This window comes from Carlito syrichta, unplaced genomic scaffold (genome assembly GCF_000164805.1).
Source record: "Carlito syrichta isolate Samal-C Ts95f unplaced genomic scaffold, Tarsius_syrichta-2.0.1 Scaffold305313, whole genome shotgun sequence".
NCBI lineage: Eukaryota > Metazoa > Chordata > Mammalia > Primates > Tarsiidae > Carlito > Carlito syrichta.
The window spans coordinates 158,961-176,360 of NW_007249409.1; the positions used below are offsets into that span (position 1 = coordinate 158,961).

The following is a 17,400-nucleotide window of genomic DNA, read 5'->3' on the forward strand; positions in this document are numbered from 1 at the left end:
AGCGGCCACTGCACTCCAGTCTGGGTGACAGAGTGAGACGTCAACTCAAAAATAAAAAATAAAAAAAAAAAAACCCTAGGACTCATCATTCTTAAGCCCATTCTTTCTTATCACCCATATTCAATCCACTGGCAAGGTATGAAAACCCTAACTTCAAAATATCTCCTAATCTGCCTATTTCGCATCACAGCCACTACTCTAAGCCTAGCCCAAGTCATCTGATCTCTCACCCAGATGACTGCTCTTCCTGCTTCCACTGCTGGCCCTATGCAAGCTAAGCAGCCCAAATCTGAAAATCTGAAAACTGAAATGCTCCAAAGTAAAAAACTTGTGAGCACTGACATGATGCTCCATGGAAATGCTCATTGAAGCATTTTGGATTTAAGATACACAACCGTAAAGTATATAATGCAAATACTCCCCCCACAGAAAAATTCCAAAACTCAAAATACTTCTGGGTCCAGGCATTTCGAATAAGGGATACTCACCTATACCCTATTTAAAAAAACAGCCAGAGTGATCTTTTCAAAACAGAAAATAAGACCAGACTCTACTACATCTTGCTGACCTCTCAGATCTCCTGCTTTCCTTCTCCTTCTCACTCACTCCTCTTGCCACTCCTTGTACACATGTGTACATCTTTGCATTTGCTGTTTGCTCTGCTGAGCACCCCCCTCTCTTGTGTGGCTCACTTCCTCATCATTTAGCTTTCTGCTCAAATATTTCTTCCAGCTTGGTTTTTCCTGAGTCCTGCATGCCCAAGAATTGGCCCTCTTGAATACTCTCTAAATTCCCAATTAAATATCCTGTTTTATTTTTCTTCATAATATGTATTGCTACTTGAAATGAATAGATTGTACATGTATTCACTTATTTGTTTGCTGTCTGTATCCCTCAATGAACACAGGTGTTTATATGCTTTCTCCCTGGATTTCAATCTCAACAATGAGATTATGCCCCTAAGGAAATGACAGGTTCAGTCAGATGTCTTTTCAACATGATGAACTCATGTGGGCAACCCGCAAGCAGGTAAACAAAAGCCCACTTAACTCTGACTGTATGGCTCAAATTCCAGCTTTGCCACTTATTAGCAGCTATGTGACATTAGGTAATTTCTTAACTAATTCTAAGCCTCAGTTTTTTCACCTGAAAAACAAACTCACCTCATTAGAAGTAGTACAATCATGCAAAACCTTTAGTGCACCTAGTTATACACTGTAATTATTATTAAAGTAATAGAGTTGCTATTCATCAATTGCCTATGACCAGCATCTACCTTGACTAGTCTGTCTCCATAGTGTCAAGGTTGTAAAATATTTTTAACATCACCCCTGGTGGTAATGTTTCACCCATAGTATTTATGCGTTTCCTGTTTTCCTTTCTTTTCTTTTCTTTTTTTTTTTTTTTTTTTGAGTTGGAGTCTCACTTTGTCGCCCAGACTGGAGTGCAGTGGCCGCTCCCAGCCACCACAGCCTCGACCTGCTGGGCTCCGGCGATCCTTCTGCCTCAGCCTTCCAAGTAGCTGGAACTACAGGCACCTGCTACCACGCCCGGCTAATTTTTTTTTTATTTATTGTAGAGATGAGGTCTCGCCAAGTTGCCCAGGCAGGTCTTGAACCCGCGGGCTCAGGCAATCCACTCACCTCAGCCTCCCAAAGCACAGGATTACCTGCTGAGCCACCAAGCCCGGCTCGTCTCCTGTTTTCTAAAGCTGTGAAAGTTCTCCTAAAACTGAAGACCTCTTGAAGGCTTTATCTCATATCCCACCTTGTATTAGAGTATTTATTTACTTTAAATTGTTAAAGTACAAATAACTTTCTACTAAACCATAAAGTTATTTGAATATACAGCCTATTTCAAATGTCTTATAATTCTTCATCCTCTCCCCCGCATAGTCCCTGACACCGTGATTTGCAGTGGTAGGGATGCCATAAGTATTTCTGAATGGAAGTCCTGCACAAGCAACTACTCCCTGGTACTACTGTCTTTACTTGCATGAACCTAAGCATCACCTGGGGCACTTGCAAAAACCACAGTTGCCAGGGGTACAAACTACACCTACTGAATCTGAAATTAACAGCAGGATGGGTGCACATCTGGAAACTTTATTTCTAATAAACATCCCAACCCATTCTTTTATCAGTATGTGTTTGGGACACACGGTTCTGAATTATCACCCAAGATGTTGCTTTCTCTGCTCTATCACTTGTGACACATCACCCAGTTATTGAAAAATATCCCTGAAATATGAGGCTTAGCCAGGCTCGGTGGCTCAGCCTGTAATCCTGCGCCTTTGGGAGGCTGAGGTGAGTGGATTGCCTGAGCCCGCGGGTTCGAGACCCGCCTGGGCAGCGAGACCTCATCTCTACAATAAATAAAAAAATCAGCCACGCGTCGTAGCGAATGCCTGTAATTCCGGCTACTTGGAAGGCTGAGGCGGAAGGATCACCAAAGCCCAGAAGGTCGAGGCTGCGGTGGCCGGGAGCAGCCACTGTACTCCAGTCTGGGCGACAGAGTGAGACTCCAACTAAAAAAAAAAAAAAGAAATATGAGGCTTTCATCTATATGCCTCACAAACAGATACTGCTTTACTAAAAACTCATAGAAATGTTATCCATATGGTTTTTTGTGTATCAATGTAATCCCTATCTTGATATATAATACCTTTAAGAGTTAACACTTCTTATTGTATCCAAATCCTAATCCTTTTTTCATTGCACCTAAATCCAGCCATATCAACCTACACTGGTACTAAAATATGGCTTCCCCCATCTTTTTTAAGGGATATATTCTCCTTCCATATTAAAAAAATTATTTTAGGAGTATCATTTTTTAGTCTTTCCAATTCATGACATACTTTAAATGAATTCATGGCTGACTCATAAACAGCACACCTGGTAATAGCAGTGAAAACATAGAGACCCTCCTGTCCAGCTCCTAACAGTGACCACCACCACATTGCTAAGTTCCCTCCTGAGAGAGCTACACTATTTCTGTACAGTTAATGATGAAAAACTAAAACTTTCATAGCAAAGTCAATGATAGTTCTGTTCCCCCTCAGTTCAAATCCATTGTCCTTTTACTACCCAAAACTACAAAGATAAATCATCTCTGGTTACAGCACAAGCTCTGGTCAATGCTGACAAAATAAACACTGCCAGAAACACAAAGGTATGGAGCATCTCTCAACCATAGCTCTTTGAAATGACACTTAGCAACCGACTCTGAGTCACAGTTATCAACATTTTAATACATTTTCTGAGAGTCCAGATACTCCAAAGCTGTTTCTGTATAAAAACTGCTCTCACGGTGGGCAACCTGAGCGAAAGGTCCTGCGTATGAGAGACAGGTACTTGGATTGGGGTCCCGGTCCTGCTACTAAACTGGCTGGGTGAATTTGAGCAAATCTCTCTTTCTCTCAGAGCCTCAATCTCGTCAATTCCAAGAGAAAGAGCTGGACTTAGAAGAGTCCTCAGGTCTCTTAGAGCTGGGGTCACAAATGTAATCAAGTCCATAACAGATTGTTTTGAGATCACCTAATCTAACCCTCTCGCTTCAAAGACTAAGAATCAGACGTGAAAACTGCCTGGTTTTCAGTCCAGTGCCCTTCCCATATCATGCTGCCCCTTCTAGGGATACGAACATCTGAGAAAAAGGCATTCGGCCCTGCCTCGACTCTAGTGACGAGCATGCAGCCTATTCCATCCGGTTTTCGTCCCTTGTGCACTTCCACCTTGCTGTAAAGGACAAACCAAGAGCGTTTGGATCACACCCTAACTAAATCCGGACCGCCCTACCCCCAAGCTCGGAGTAGTCGCACCTGCTCCCGAGTTCGAGGCGAAGGTGGCTCCGTCTCCACCCGAGCTCACCTGAGAGCGAGCCCACGATAGAGAAACGACTGTCTCTTCCGACCCCAGTTTAGCCCAAGTCGCCCTCCGCCCCGAAGCACTCTCCCCGTGCTGCTCTACCTGCTCCGCCACGGCGCGACCCCGAGCAGTAACCTCAGGTACCGGTGTCCCACGGACATCGCCATCTTGCTTCCTACTTCACACCGAGCCACGCCCCCCTTTTACACGCCTGGCGCACGCGTATGGCGTCACGAGTCTCGAGCTCACTGGGCCAATGAGGAACGCGGCCGGCTGAGGGCGGAGCCAGATAAACTCCGCCCCGTGACCCTCACCCTCTCAGCCTGGCACTTGCAGAGCAGGGTAGGATGATTGCGGGAGGTGGAGGCGTTGCTTGCGTTATACCTGGGCCAGGACGCAGCGCATCCAGTTCTCCTTCCCTCTGACGTGCCTTTCCGCTTGTGCCTGGAAAATCTGAGTCACCCGAGGTCCGAGAATGTCTCTTCAACTGATTTATTCGCTAATTTCACAGATGGAGAAATCGTGGGCATCCATTAAGCGCCAGGTTCTGTTGTGAGCACTTTGCATGCAGTGTCATATTCCTACCTCCTACGGCTCTGCTGCCAGGGAGATCAGAAGCAAACGGTCTTGGGTCACCTAGAAATACAACTAGTAGTCAAACTAGGTGCCTGGTTGTGGCAGTGCTGCAAAGGATCATTGTCTTAAGTTGTAAGGGGAAAACGAGGGTTTTTTGGTTTTGTTTTTGTTTTGTTTTTGAGTCGGAGTCTCACTCTGTCGCCCAGACTAGAGTGCAGTCGCACGCTCACGACCAAGCCTCGTCCTGCTGGGATCAGGCGATCCTTCAGCCTCAGCCTTCCAAGTAGCTGGAACTACAGGCCCGCGCCACCAAGCCTAACTAATTTTTTGGTTTATTGTAGAGACGAGGTCTCGCCATGTTGCCCAGGCTGGTCTCGAACTACTGAGCTTAGGCAATCCTCGCGCCTCCGCCTCCCAAAGGTGATTACAGGCGTGAGCCACCGCGCCCGACTGAAAATGAGTTTTACATTAGTATCTACTACTTTTTAGTGAGCACCGACTAGCGGCTCACAGCTAGCCCTGAGGTATTATCCCCATTTTAAAGATAAGATATCTGAGACTTAGGAAGGTTAAGCAACATGCTCAAGGGCACATAAGGGGCATGTGCTCAAAAACTTTGAAATAATAAAGGCTAAATTTGAACGCACATTTCCAATTCCAAAATCCCTGATCTAAACATTTTTCCTTTTAAGCTCCTTGCCTAGAATCTGGCTGAATTTGGGTCCAAAAATTGAAGAAATACAGCCATACTTTTTCCTCTTTCTTGCTGCTTATCACAGTTACCTTCAACAGACATTTGACACAGGAGGAATATGCTGCCTGGTACCTGTAGTTACTGCTGTGTGATTATTTAAGTTCAACTAAAGCACAGCCAGCCCCTATATGGAGCTTAACAGGCATTAGGTTTGGTATTGAAGAGGGGATACCTCCTCTTGTTTTGGTTTTCAAAAGCCTGAAATTTTTAAAAAGTATAAAATTGGTTTTTTTATCCAATTGAAAGTAGCAACTTAAAACCAGAGAGCAGGGGAAATTGTTTCAATATGAAGTACATTTGGGAAAATGGAATATTCACATGGAAAAGAATGAAGTGGACCATTACTTACATCATATACAAAAATTGATTGAAAATTGATCAGAGATCTAAACTGAAGAACTAAAACGATAAAACTATTGAAGAAAACATAGGGAAAACCATGACATTGAGATTCAGCAATGATTTCTTGAATATGACACCAAAGCATAGACAACAACTATATCAACAACAAAAAATATAAATTGAACTTCAAAATTTAAACCTGGAAGGCTGAGGCGGAAGGATTGCCAGAGCCCAGCAGGTCAAGCCTGCGGTGGCCAGGAGCGGCCACGGCACTCCAGTCTGGGCAACAGAGTGAGACTCCAATTAAAAAAAAAAAAAATTTAAACCTTTGTGGCACCAAAGGACTCTATCAAGAGAGTGAAAAGACAGCCCACAGAATGGGAGAAAATATTTGCAAATCATGTATCTAATGAGGATATAGTATCCAGAATATATAGAGTTCCTAAAACTCAGCAATAAAAAATGATCCAAATCAAAAATGGGCAGAGAACTTGAACAGACATTTCTCCAAAGAAGATGTACAAATGGCCAAGAAGTATACAAGAAGATGCTCAACACCACTAGTCATTAGGGAAATGCAAACCACAATCCCAATGAGATATTCCTTACACCCATTAGGATGGATTTTTTTAAACTGGAAAATAACAAATGTTGGTTAGAATGTGGAAAGTTTAGAACATTCTTGTACATTGCTGGTGGGAATGTGAAATGGTACCTGTGCTATGAAAAACAGTTTAGTGATTCCTCAAAAATTTAAACATATGGGATGGTGGAGGATAAAGAAAAGCAGGTTAAGGAATACAAATGTACAATTAGGTAGAAGGAATAAATTCAGTGTCTGATGGCAGAGGGTGATTATGGTTAAATAAAAATGTACTATACTCAGGAGTGGACACCCTAAATACCCTGACTTTATCATTATGCATTTTACACATGTAACAAAATTTCACATGTATGCCATAGAAATTAACCCATAGAGTTTGCTATATGATATAGTAATTTCACTTTTAGGTATAATCCAAAAGAATTGAAAGCAGGGATTCAAACAGACCTGTACACCAAGGTTCATAACAGCACTATTCACAATAGCCAAAAAGTGGATAAATAGATGAATGGATAAACAAAATGTGGTATGTCCACATAATAAAATATTATTCAGCTATAAAAAGGAAGAAAGTACTTGATACATGTTATAATATGTATAACCTTTGAAAAAATTATGCTAAGTGAAATTAGTCAAACACAAAAGGACACTTATTATATGATTCCACTTATATGAAGTCCCTAGAATAGACAAGTTCATAAACACAGAAAGTAGAATAGAGGTTACCAGGGACTTGGAGGATTGGGTAATAGAAAGTTATTGTTTAATAAGTACAGACTTTCTGTTAGGAATGATGAAATGTTTCTGAAAATTAATAATGGTTATAGTTGTCTAACACTGTGAATGCACTTAATGCCACTGAGTTATATATTTAAAGATAATTAAAACTGTAAATTTTTTTTTATGTTATACATATTTTACAACATTTTTTTAAAGTCCATTGATAACAAGTGTTGGTGAAGATAATCAGAACTGCCAGGTTCGGTGGCTCAGCCTGTAATCCTGCATTTTGGAAGGCTGAGGTGAGTGGATTGCCTGAGCCCGTGGGTTTGAGACCCACCTGGGCAACTTGGTGAGACCTCATCTCTACAATAAATCAAAAAATTAGCCGGCTGTGGTAGTGCACACCTGTAGTTACAGCTACTTGGATGGCTGAGGCGGAAGGATCACCAGAGCCCAGCAGGTCAAGGCTGCAGTGGTTGGGAGCGTGCCACTGCACTCCAGTCTGAGTGACACAGTGATACTCCAATTCAAAAAAAAAAAAAAACTTAGAAGCTTCATATACTGCTGGTAGAAATATAAAATGATGTAGTCAATTTGGGAAACAATCTGACAGTTCTTTAAGTGATTAGAGTCACCACTATAAACTCAGCAATTCCACTCCTCGATATATATCTGAGAGCAATGAAAACATATGTTCATACAAAAACTTGTATATGAATGTTCATAGCAATATTATTCGTAAAAGTCAAAAGTGGAAACCAGCCAAATGTCTATCAACTTATGAATAGATAAACAAAAGGTGGTATATCCATACAATGGAATATTATTTGGCCATGAAAAGAAATGAAGTACTGATATATACTAAAACATTGATGAACCTTGAAAACATTATGCTAAGTGAAAGAGACCACTAACAAAAGACCAAATATTTTATTATTCCAATCATAAAAATTTTCCAGAACAGGAAAATCTATAGAGAAAGAAAGCAGATTAGTGGTATTTAGGATGGGGGGGCAGGGATAAAGTTGATAGCTAAAGGGTATGGGTTTTCTTTGGGGGTGGTTACAATGTTCTAAAATCAACTGTGGTGATGGTTGCCCATGTCTGTATATACTGTAAAAACCACTGAATTAGCCGGGCTCGGTGGCTCAGCCTGTAGTCCCACGCCTTTGGGAGACTGAGGTGGGTGGATTGCCTGAGCCCACAGGTTTGAGACCCGCCTGGGTAGCAAGACCTCATCTCTACAATAAATCAAAAAATCAGCCAGGCGTGGTAGCGCATGCCTGTAATTCCAGCTACTTGGAAGGCTGAGGTGGGAGGATCGCCGGAGCCCAGCAGGTCGAGGTTGCGGTGGCTGGAAGTGGCCACTGCACTCCAGTCTGGGCGACAGAGTGAGACTCCAACTCAAAAAAAAAAAAAAAAAAAAAAGAAGTAGGGAAGAAAAGTAAGATGCTGTGACTGAAGCAAACATGCCATTCATGAGCTGCAGGTGGGAAAAGGGAACTGCATAGAGGGTAGGCAGGTGTGTGAGGCCTCACCTCACGCCCCAGACTTGTGGAGAATGTTGTCAAAGTTCTTTCAAAGGTGTGTTGCAGCCCTAATCATGGTACATGATCTGTAGGTCAGCAAATGTAGTCAATAGAGCAGAGTTCCCCACAGAATCTTTTTTTCTTTTTTTGAAAGCAGAATTTGCCGGGCGTGGTGGCTCAAGCCTGTGATCCCAGCACTTTGGAAGGCCGAGGTGAGGGGATTGCCTGAGCTCAGAGGTTTGAGACCAGCCTGGGTAACTGGTGAGACCTCATCTCTACAACAAATTAAAAAAAAAATAAGCCGAGCGCAGTAGCATGCGCCTGTAGTTCCAGCTACTTGGAAGGCTGAAGCAGAAGCACCTGAACCCAGCAGGTTGCGGCTGTGGTGGCGATGAGTGTGTCACTGTTCTCCAGCCTGGGCAACAGAGTGAGACTCAGACAAAAAAAAAAATCCGATGAAAGTAGGATTTATTGAGAGGACAGAAAAGCTCCCACAGTAGCAGTGGACCTGAGGGGGCTGCCCTCCCCACAGAAGCTTAACTGGCTTCCTTTATTGGCCAGAAAAGAGTTGTCTTCATGCACAGAAGCAGAGAAGCACCTGATAAATGACTGTGGCTTATTTATCAGGAATAGATATGTGTACTTTACATGATGTGGTCACAGTGAAGAAATGACCCAAAAGGCGGCATTGGACAGCAGTAACCAAATTCTAGTTCTTCTAGTTGATAACTCCCCAAAGTATCATCAGCTGTGCTTATTCTTGTCATATAGATGGGTGAGAGAGAGTTTATTTTAGAAAGATAGTCCCAAACTTTAAAACATGTTCCTTGCTCATCAACAGTTGCCCTCCCTGTGTCTCCTTCTGTAGGGAAAAGTATCCATCTCTGTGTCGGAGGAGCAAGGTACCCAGCACTTCTCTATTGGAGAGGCTAGTGGTACAGGAGCACAGTAAGAAGAAAACTGCCAGCAGCTGGAGGGATGAGGTCCCTTTGAGTCCAAGCTACTTATTTCCCCATTCATACACCCTTAGTACCTGAAAACTTATTACAATAGGTCATCTGGCATGTAATTCCGAAGAGCTGTGAATGGGGCATCAGAATGAAATCTTTTTGACTTAGAAATGTAACCTCCCTACCACATGTTCTCACTGAAAATGGGGCCTGAACATTAATCACAATAGCACAAGGGAGGGGTGGGCAGTCAAGGGACACTGCCCGGGAGGGAGGAAGAGACGGGGCAAGTAACCACACAAAGGGTACCTAGTCCTAAACCAGGGGAAGTGAGGACCAGTTGGAGGTCCAAACTTCACCCGCACATGCTTTACTTATGTACCCAATTCTGACTTGTATCCCATATCTTTATAATAAAGTAAAAAAAAGAAAAAACCGTAACCACCTCAGAATAATCTGGAGTCAGGCACTGTAAGCCTGTAGTCCTAGCTACTCGGGAAGCTGAGGTGGGAGGATCACTTCTGCCCAGGAGTTGGAGGCTGCACTCCAGCTTGGGTGACAGAGTCAGATCCCATATCTATAAATAAATAAATAATAAGAATAAATAAATAATAATAATTTTAAAAACCCCATCACGGTTCCCTAAGCAGTCTTTGGCTTTAAAAATGCAGGCAGCATGAAAGATGCTGACTACTCAAAACTCTCCAAGGTTTCTGTTTTGTTTTCAAACTGGAAAGCTTGGAGCATTGTTAAAATTCTCACCTGGCTGAGCCTCCCCTCTCTCTGGTGGGAAATTCAGATAAACAAGATTCCCACTCCAGAGCTTGAAACCAGCTCTCTACTAACCTGTTATGTGACCCTGCTTAAATGACTTAACCACTCTGATTCTGGATGACTTATATGTACATTTGGATATTGCTTACCTCATGGAATTGTGAGGATGAAATGACGCAGCATAATTTCAAAGCATATGGTAGGTGCAAATTACGGGTCAGGAAGTGGGCATTAATTTCTTCTGCAATTTCTCAGCTGCCACAGGATTAACCTAAGATTTAATAATGAGGGGATTAAACTTTCAAATTTATTTTATTTTATTTTTTTGAGCAAATCAGAGTTTATTAGAAGATAGAAAAATTCTCGGCAGTGAGAGGGACCAAAAGTGGGTTGTCTAACTTTCAAATTTCAAAGCATTTTTGCAAACAGGGTGGATGGTGGTGGCAGAGCTTTGTTAATGGACTTTGTGAGCCCTAGGCATTTTTGTCTCAGTGAACGGATCCCTTTCTCCATTAAAAAATATTACAAATCACCAGGCACGGTGGCTCACGCCTGTAATCCCAGCACTTTGAGAGGCCGAGAAGAGAGGATTCCTTGAGCCCACAGGTTCGAGACTAGCCTGGGCAATATAGCAAGACAAAAAATAAATCAAAAAATTAGCTGGGTGGGGTGGTGCACACCTGTAGTTCAGCTACTTGAAAGGCTGAGTCGGAAGGATTGTCTGAGCCCAGCAGGTGGAGGCTGTGGTGGCCATGAGCCTGCCATGCCACTGTACTCCAGCCTAGGTGACAGAGACTCCAACTAAAAAACAAATTAAAAATTATATTTTACTCCTGTGTTGGTATAAAGACTATTGTATTTATAGTTATTAATTTATATTTCTAAATCCAGGCCCAATTCATTGTTATTCTATTTAATATTATATTATATACTTGAAAAATTAAAATTAAAACATTGTCCAACTGTCCACTGCTAAATTTGGCTGGCTTAAAAACAAAACAAAGCATTGTTGTGGAGACATAGTAATATCATGGCCCCTAGCATTTTTCCTACCATGCCTGCTGGTTAAGTTCGACCTGGTTGGTGGCTGGAGAGGGTACACCATTACTCATGATGCAGTGAGAGAGTCTTGGGCTTTGGAAATGTCTGAGTCTTGGCTGGGCCTCTCCTAGGTGCTTTGTATTAGTTTGCTAGGGCTGCCATAGGAAAGTACTACTTGTTGGCTTAAACAACAGAAATCAATTTCCTCATAGTTTTGGAGCTTAGAAGGCCAAGATCAAGGTGTTGGCAAGTTTGGTTTCTTAGGAGGCCTAGGTTGTTAGCTTATAGATAGCCAACTTTGTGCTGCCTTCTCATATGGTCTTTCCTCCGTACTCACATATTCCTGGTGTCCCTTTGTATTTTCAAATTTCCTCCTCTATTTTTTTTTAAGACTAGTCAAGTGCAGCATTGAGAAGGGGGAAAGAGTAGAACAAGGAGTTCAATCTGTAACTGACTGAACAATCAACTGAGATAACATACTACCTACAGACCAGCTCAAATCCCCAAATTTCCTCTTCTAATAAGGACACCAGTCATATTGAATTAAGGCCCACCCTAGTGGCTCATTTTAACTTAATCACCTCTTTTTTTTTTTTTTTTTTTTGAGTCAGAGTCTTACTCTGTTGCCCAGGCTGGAGTGCAGTGGTATGTTCATGGCCTCTGCACCCTCAACCTGCTATGTTCAGGAGATCCTTCCACCTCAATCTTCCAAGTAGCCGGAACTACAAGTGCACACCACCATGCCAGGTAATTTTGTATTTACTGTAGAGACAAAGTCTCGCCAAGTTGCCCAGGCTGGTCTCAAAACCCTGGACTCAGGCAATCCTCTTGCCTTAGTCTCCCAAAGTGTTGGGATTAAATGCGTGAGCCACCATGCCTGGCCTCTAAATCACCTCTTTAAAGGCCCTGTCTCCAAATACTCATTCTGAGGTACTAGGATTTAGGATTTACACATATGAATTGGGGTGGAGGGCACAATTCAGCCCAAAGCACAGTATGACTTTAAGCAGTTGCTTAATTGTCTCAGAGTATGTTTCTTCATCTTTTCAAATGAAACAGGCCAGACACAGTGGCTCATGCCTATAATCCCAGCAGTTTGGGAGGCTGAGGAAGGAGGATTGCTTGGGCCCAGGAATTTGAGACCAACCTAGGCAACATAGTGAGAACTTGTCTCTACAAAAAATCAAAAAATTAGCTGGGTGTGGTGGCATGCATCTGTAGTCCCAGCTACTTGGGAGGCTGAGGCAGAAGGGTTGCCTGAGCCCAGGAAGTTGAGGCTACGGTAAGCCATAAGCCATGATCATGCCATAGCACTCCAACCTGGGCAACAGAGTGGGACTCCAATTTAAAAAAAAAAAAGAGCGGGGTTGGGGGAAGGTGAACAGTGGTAACTGCTTGATAAACACAACAAGGTATCATTTTGAGGTGATAAAAATTTTCTTGAGGCTAGGTGCGGTGGCTCAAGCCTGTAATCCCAGCACTTTGGGAGGCCGAGGTGAGAGTATTGCCTGAGCCCACGGGTTCGAGATCACCCTGGGCAATTTGGTGAGACCTCGTCTCTACAATAAATCAAAAAATAAGTCAGGCATGGTAGCATGTGCCTGTAGTTCCAGCTACTTGGAAGGCTGAGGCGAAAGGATCACCTAAGCCCAGAAGGTTGAGGCTGCAGTGGCCGGGAGCATGCCACTGCACTCCAGCCTGGACAACAAGTGTGAAACTCCAACTCAAAAAAAAAAGGTTAATTTTTTTTTTTTTTTTTGGGTTGGAGTCTCACTCTGTCACCCAGACTGGAGTGCAGTGGCACACTCCTGGCCACCGCAGCCTTGACCTGCTGGGCTCCTGCAATCCTTCTGCCTCAGTCTTCCAAGTAGCTGGAACTATAGGCGCGCTCTACCACGCCTGGCTAATTTTTGATTTATTGTAGAAACGAGGTCTTGCCAAGTTGCCCAGGTGGGTCTTAAACCCGCAGGCTCAGGCAATTCACTGACCTCAGCCTTCCAAAGTGCTGGGATTACAGGCTGAGCCACCGAGCCCGGCTAAAAGGGTTAATTTTTAACAACAACAAAACAAGCAACTTAATCTTAAAGTGGATAAAGGAGTTAGACAAACTGTTTTCCAAAGAAGACATACAAATGGTCAATAAGCACACGAGAAAATGATCAACATTGCTAGTTATTAGTGAAATGCAAGTCAAAACCATAATGTGACACCACTTCACACCCATCAGAGAGGCTGTAATCAAAAATGAAAAACAAACAAACAAAAAAATGATAAGCATTGTAGAGAATGTGGGAGAATTGGAGTCCTTGTACACTGTTGATGGGAATATAAAATGGTGCAGCTCTGTGGAAATCAGTTTGACAATTTCTGAAAAAGCTAAACATGGAATTAATTACCTAATTCCAGTAATTTCACTTCTAGGCATGTACCCAAGGGAGATGAAAATAGAAACTTGAATAAATACTTGAATGCCAGTGTTCATTTAAGTATTATTGACAATATCCAAAAGGTGGAAACAATTCTTCTGTTGACAGGTGAATGAATAAACAAATTGTGGTCTATACATGAAATAGAATATTACTCAGCCTTACAAAGAAATGTTATTCTGACACACACCACACATGGATAAACCTTAAGGACATTACGCTAAGTGAAATAAACCAGACACAAAAGAACGGATACTGTATGATTCCACTTATATGAGGTACCTAGAACAAACAAATACATAGAAATGAAAAGTAGAATGGTGGTTGCCAGGGGCTAGGGCTTGGAAGAAATGGAGTTACTGCTGAATGGTTATAGATTTTTAATTTGGGATAATGAAAAAGTTTTGGAAATAGTGATGTATGATATTGTAAATTTTTTTTTTTTTTTTGAGTTGTAGTCTTACTCTGTCGCCCAGGCGGGAGTGCTGTGGCACACTCACGGCCACCGCAGCCTCGACCTGCTGGGTTCAGGTGATTCTTCCACCTCAGCCTTCCAAGTAGCTGGAACTACAAGCACACATCACACTACCGGCTAATTTTTGATTTATTGTAGAGATGAGGTCTCGCCAAGTTGCTCAGGCTGGTCTCGAACCCTCAGAGTCAGGCAATCCTCTCACCCTCAGACTCCCAAAGTGCTGGGATTATAGGTGTGAGCCACTGCACCCAGCCTGTAAATGTATTTAATGTCACTGAGTTGTGTGTTTAAAATTGGCTACAGTAGCCGGGCTCGGTGGCTCAGCCTGTAATACCGCGCCTTTGGGAGGCTGAGGTGAGTGGATTGCCTGAGCCCGCGGGTTTGAGACCTGCCTGGGCAGCGAGACCTCATCTCTGCAATAAATCAGAAAATCAACCTGGCATGGTAGTGCATGCCTGTAATTCCGGCTACTCGGAAGGCTGAGGCGGAAGGATCACCGGAGCCCAGCAGGTCAAGGCTGCGGTGACCGGGAGCGGCCACTGCACTTGAGTCTGGGCGTCAGAGTGAGACTCCAACTCAAAATAAATAAATAAATAAATAAATAAATAAATAAAATTGGCTACAGTGATAAAATTTTATGATATACATTTTACCACAAAAAAAATCCAACAAAAAACTAGCAAGAAATAAAAATATTTGTATTCTTTTAAAAAAGGTTGATTTTATTTTATGTGATTATCACCTCAATTTGAGAAATGAGGGAATGTCAATCATGAGATAAGTTTGGGATTAGGCTAAGTATATGGCTCACACCTGCAATTTTAGTGCTTTGGGAGGTTGCCTAGAGTTTGAGACTAACTTGGCAACATAACAAGAGCTCATTTCTACAAAAAAAAATTTTTTAAAAATTAGGTATGGGGTGCACACCTGTAGTCTGAGCTACACAGGAGGCTGAGATGGGAAGATCACTTGAGCCCTTGAGTTCGAGGTTACAATAAGCTGTGATCACACCATTGTACTCCAGTCTGGGCAACAGAGTGATACTCTGAAAAGAATGATTTGAGATTCAACCATGATATGGAAAAGGAGGACAGTTTCTTGGGAAGCTCAAAAAGGAGATTAGCGTTCATCACACATTTTTTGAGGACCTATTTCAAACTGCACCACTGCCTTATTTATGTTGGATTTGGCTGTGTGTCTTGCTTTGGTCAATGGAGCATTTGGGATTTAATAAGAGGAGAGGTGGCCAGGTGTGGAGGCTCATGCCTATAATCCCAGCACTTTGGGAGGCTGAGGTGAGAGGATTGCTTGAGCCCATAGGTTCAAGACCAGCCTGAGCAACTCGGCAAGACCTCATCTCTACAATAAATCAAAAAATTAACCAGGCGTGGTAGCACACTCTCGTAGTTCCAGTTACTTGGAAGGCTGAGGTGGAAGGATCGCTTGAGCCCAGCAGGTCGAGGCTGTGGTGGCCTTGAGCGTGCCACTGCACTCTGGCCTGGGTGTGACTCCTACTCAAAAAAAAAAAAAAAAAAAAAGAAGAGGAGAGGACTTAAATGGGATGGTGTGATTGGGTTTGACTCTCCTGCTCTGGGGAGCAGTTGGGACAGGGATGAGAGACACTTGAAGCAGACCTGAACCTAGAGTCTAGTCAAGCCTTGCTGATCTGCGATGGCAACAGAGTTACTGAACTGAGCCAGCTCTGGATTAGCCAATCTTCATGAACCAGTGGATCCATGAGCATGAGGATAAATGCTCACTGTTGATACTGAATTTGGGGTCGTTTATTATGCAGCAGTGTTGCAGGAATAGCTCACGAATACACATTAGGAATGCACTTCTAATTCAGATTTTGCATATATAATGTAAGAATTATTTTTAAATTTATATTATATTTTAATAATTTTTTCTTTCCAAAGGAATTCTTTTAAAATGTATAATTTTTTATCTTGCTCATTTTTATCTCATTCTTGATTTCATTTTGCCAAGAATCTTATTAACACTTTGAGATGGCCAGTTCTTTAAAAGAACGTTTTAGCCGGGCTCGGTGGCTCAGCCTGTAATCCCGTACCTTTGGGAGGCTGAGGTAAGTGGATTGCCTGAGCCCGCAGGTTCGAGATCCACCTGGGCAGCAAGACATCATCTCTACAATAAATAAAAACATCAGCCGGGCGTGGTAGCGCTACTTGGGCTACTCGGAATGCTGAGGCGGAAGGATCGCCGGAGCACAGCAGGTTGAGGCTCCTGGCCACCGCACTCCAGTCTGGGCGACACAGTGAGACTCCAACTCAGAAAAAAAAAAAGAACGTTTTGAGTTTTGGAGTTGACAGATGTACCATCTATTTCATCATACTCACCATCATACTCACTGGAGCATCATGGGGAAATTAGGCATTTTGCTAAATGAGAATGTACCTCCTACTTCTCAAGTTCTTTTTCTTCCAAAGCCAAGAAGAGATAGCAAGACATTGACATCTCTGCTCCAATGATGTGCTTATGTTCATAATCCAAAAGTATCCAATTTGCCCTTTGCCTTCCTGAAGTCTCCAGATAACTCCAGGTCTACTTCCAATAAACTGCACCATCACCATGAATCTCTATCAATTCTCCAATTACATTTCTATGCTGGTCTACTCTATATCAGTAAAAAGAAATTAAACCTGATTGACATATATTAACCTGGGTAAATTTCAAAAGTAAAATGTTGATTGAAAATAACCAAGAGGCTAAATGATATATATTAAATATACTATTTGTAGCCTGGGCAACATAGCGAGATTTCATTTCTACAAAAAATTTTTTAAAACTTAGCCAGTGTGGTGGCTCATGCCCATAATCCCAACTACCTGGGAGGCTGAGGTGGGAGGATCACCTGAGCTCAGGGATTCAAGGCTGTAGTACTCTATAATCACATCATTGCATGCCAGCCTGGACAACAGAGAGAGAGAGAGAGATTCTGTCTCCAAAATAAATAAATAAATAAATACTACTTGTGTACCTTGAAAGAATATACAGGGATTATAGTTACAGACTCACTTTGGGAGCCAGAGGTGAGAGGATTGCCTGAGTCCACGGATTCGAGACCAGTCTGGGCAACTTGGTGAGACCTCATCTCTACAATTAAAAAAAAAAAAAAAAAATAGCTCGGTGTGGTGGTGCGCACCTGTAGTTCCAGCTACTTGGAGGGTTGAGGCAGAAGGATCGCCTGAGCCCAGCAGGTCAAGGCTGCAGTAGCCGTGGGCGTGTCACTGCACTTCAGCCTGGGCGACGGAGTGAGATTCCGATTTAAAAAAAAAAAAGAAAAGAGCCGGGCTCGGTGGCACAGCCTGTAATCACGCGC

General features: G+C 42.7%; 1 protein-coding gene across 2 annotated transcripts in view; it reads right to left on the bottom strand.

Moving 5' to 3' along the window:
* PISD (phosphatidylserine decarboxylase) overlaps positions 1–4,091 on the bottom strand; it is a 53,533-nt gene extending 49,442 nt beyond the window's left edge. For both annotated transcript variants that reach the window (XM_021714181.1, XM_008061529.2), the window contains exon 1: positions 3,969–4,091. In XM_021714181.1, coding sequence (XP_021569856.1) covers positions 3,969–4,033 — 65 coding nt within the window. In that variant the 5' untranslated portion in view covers positions 4,034–4,091. The remainder of the gene's footprint in view (positions 1–3,968) is intronic.
* Positions 4,092–17,400: the final 13,309 nt, after the last annotated feature.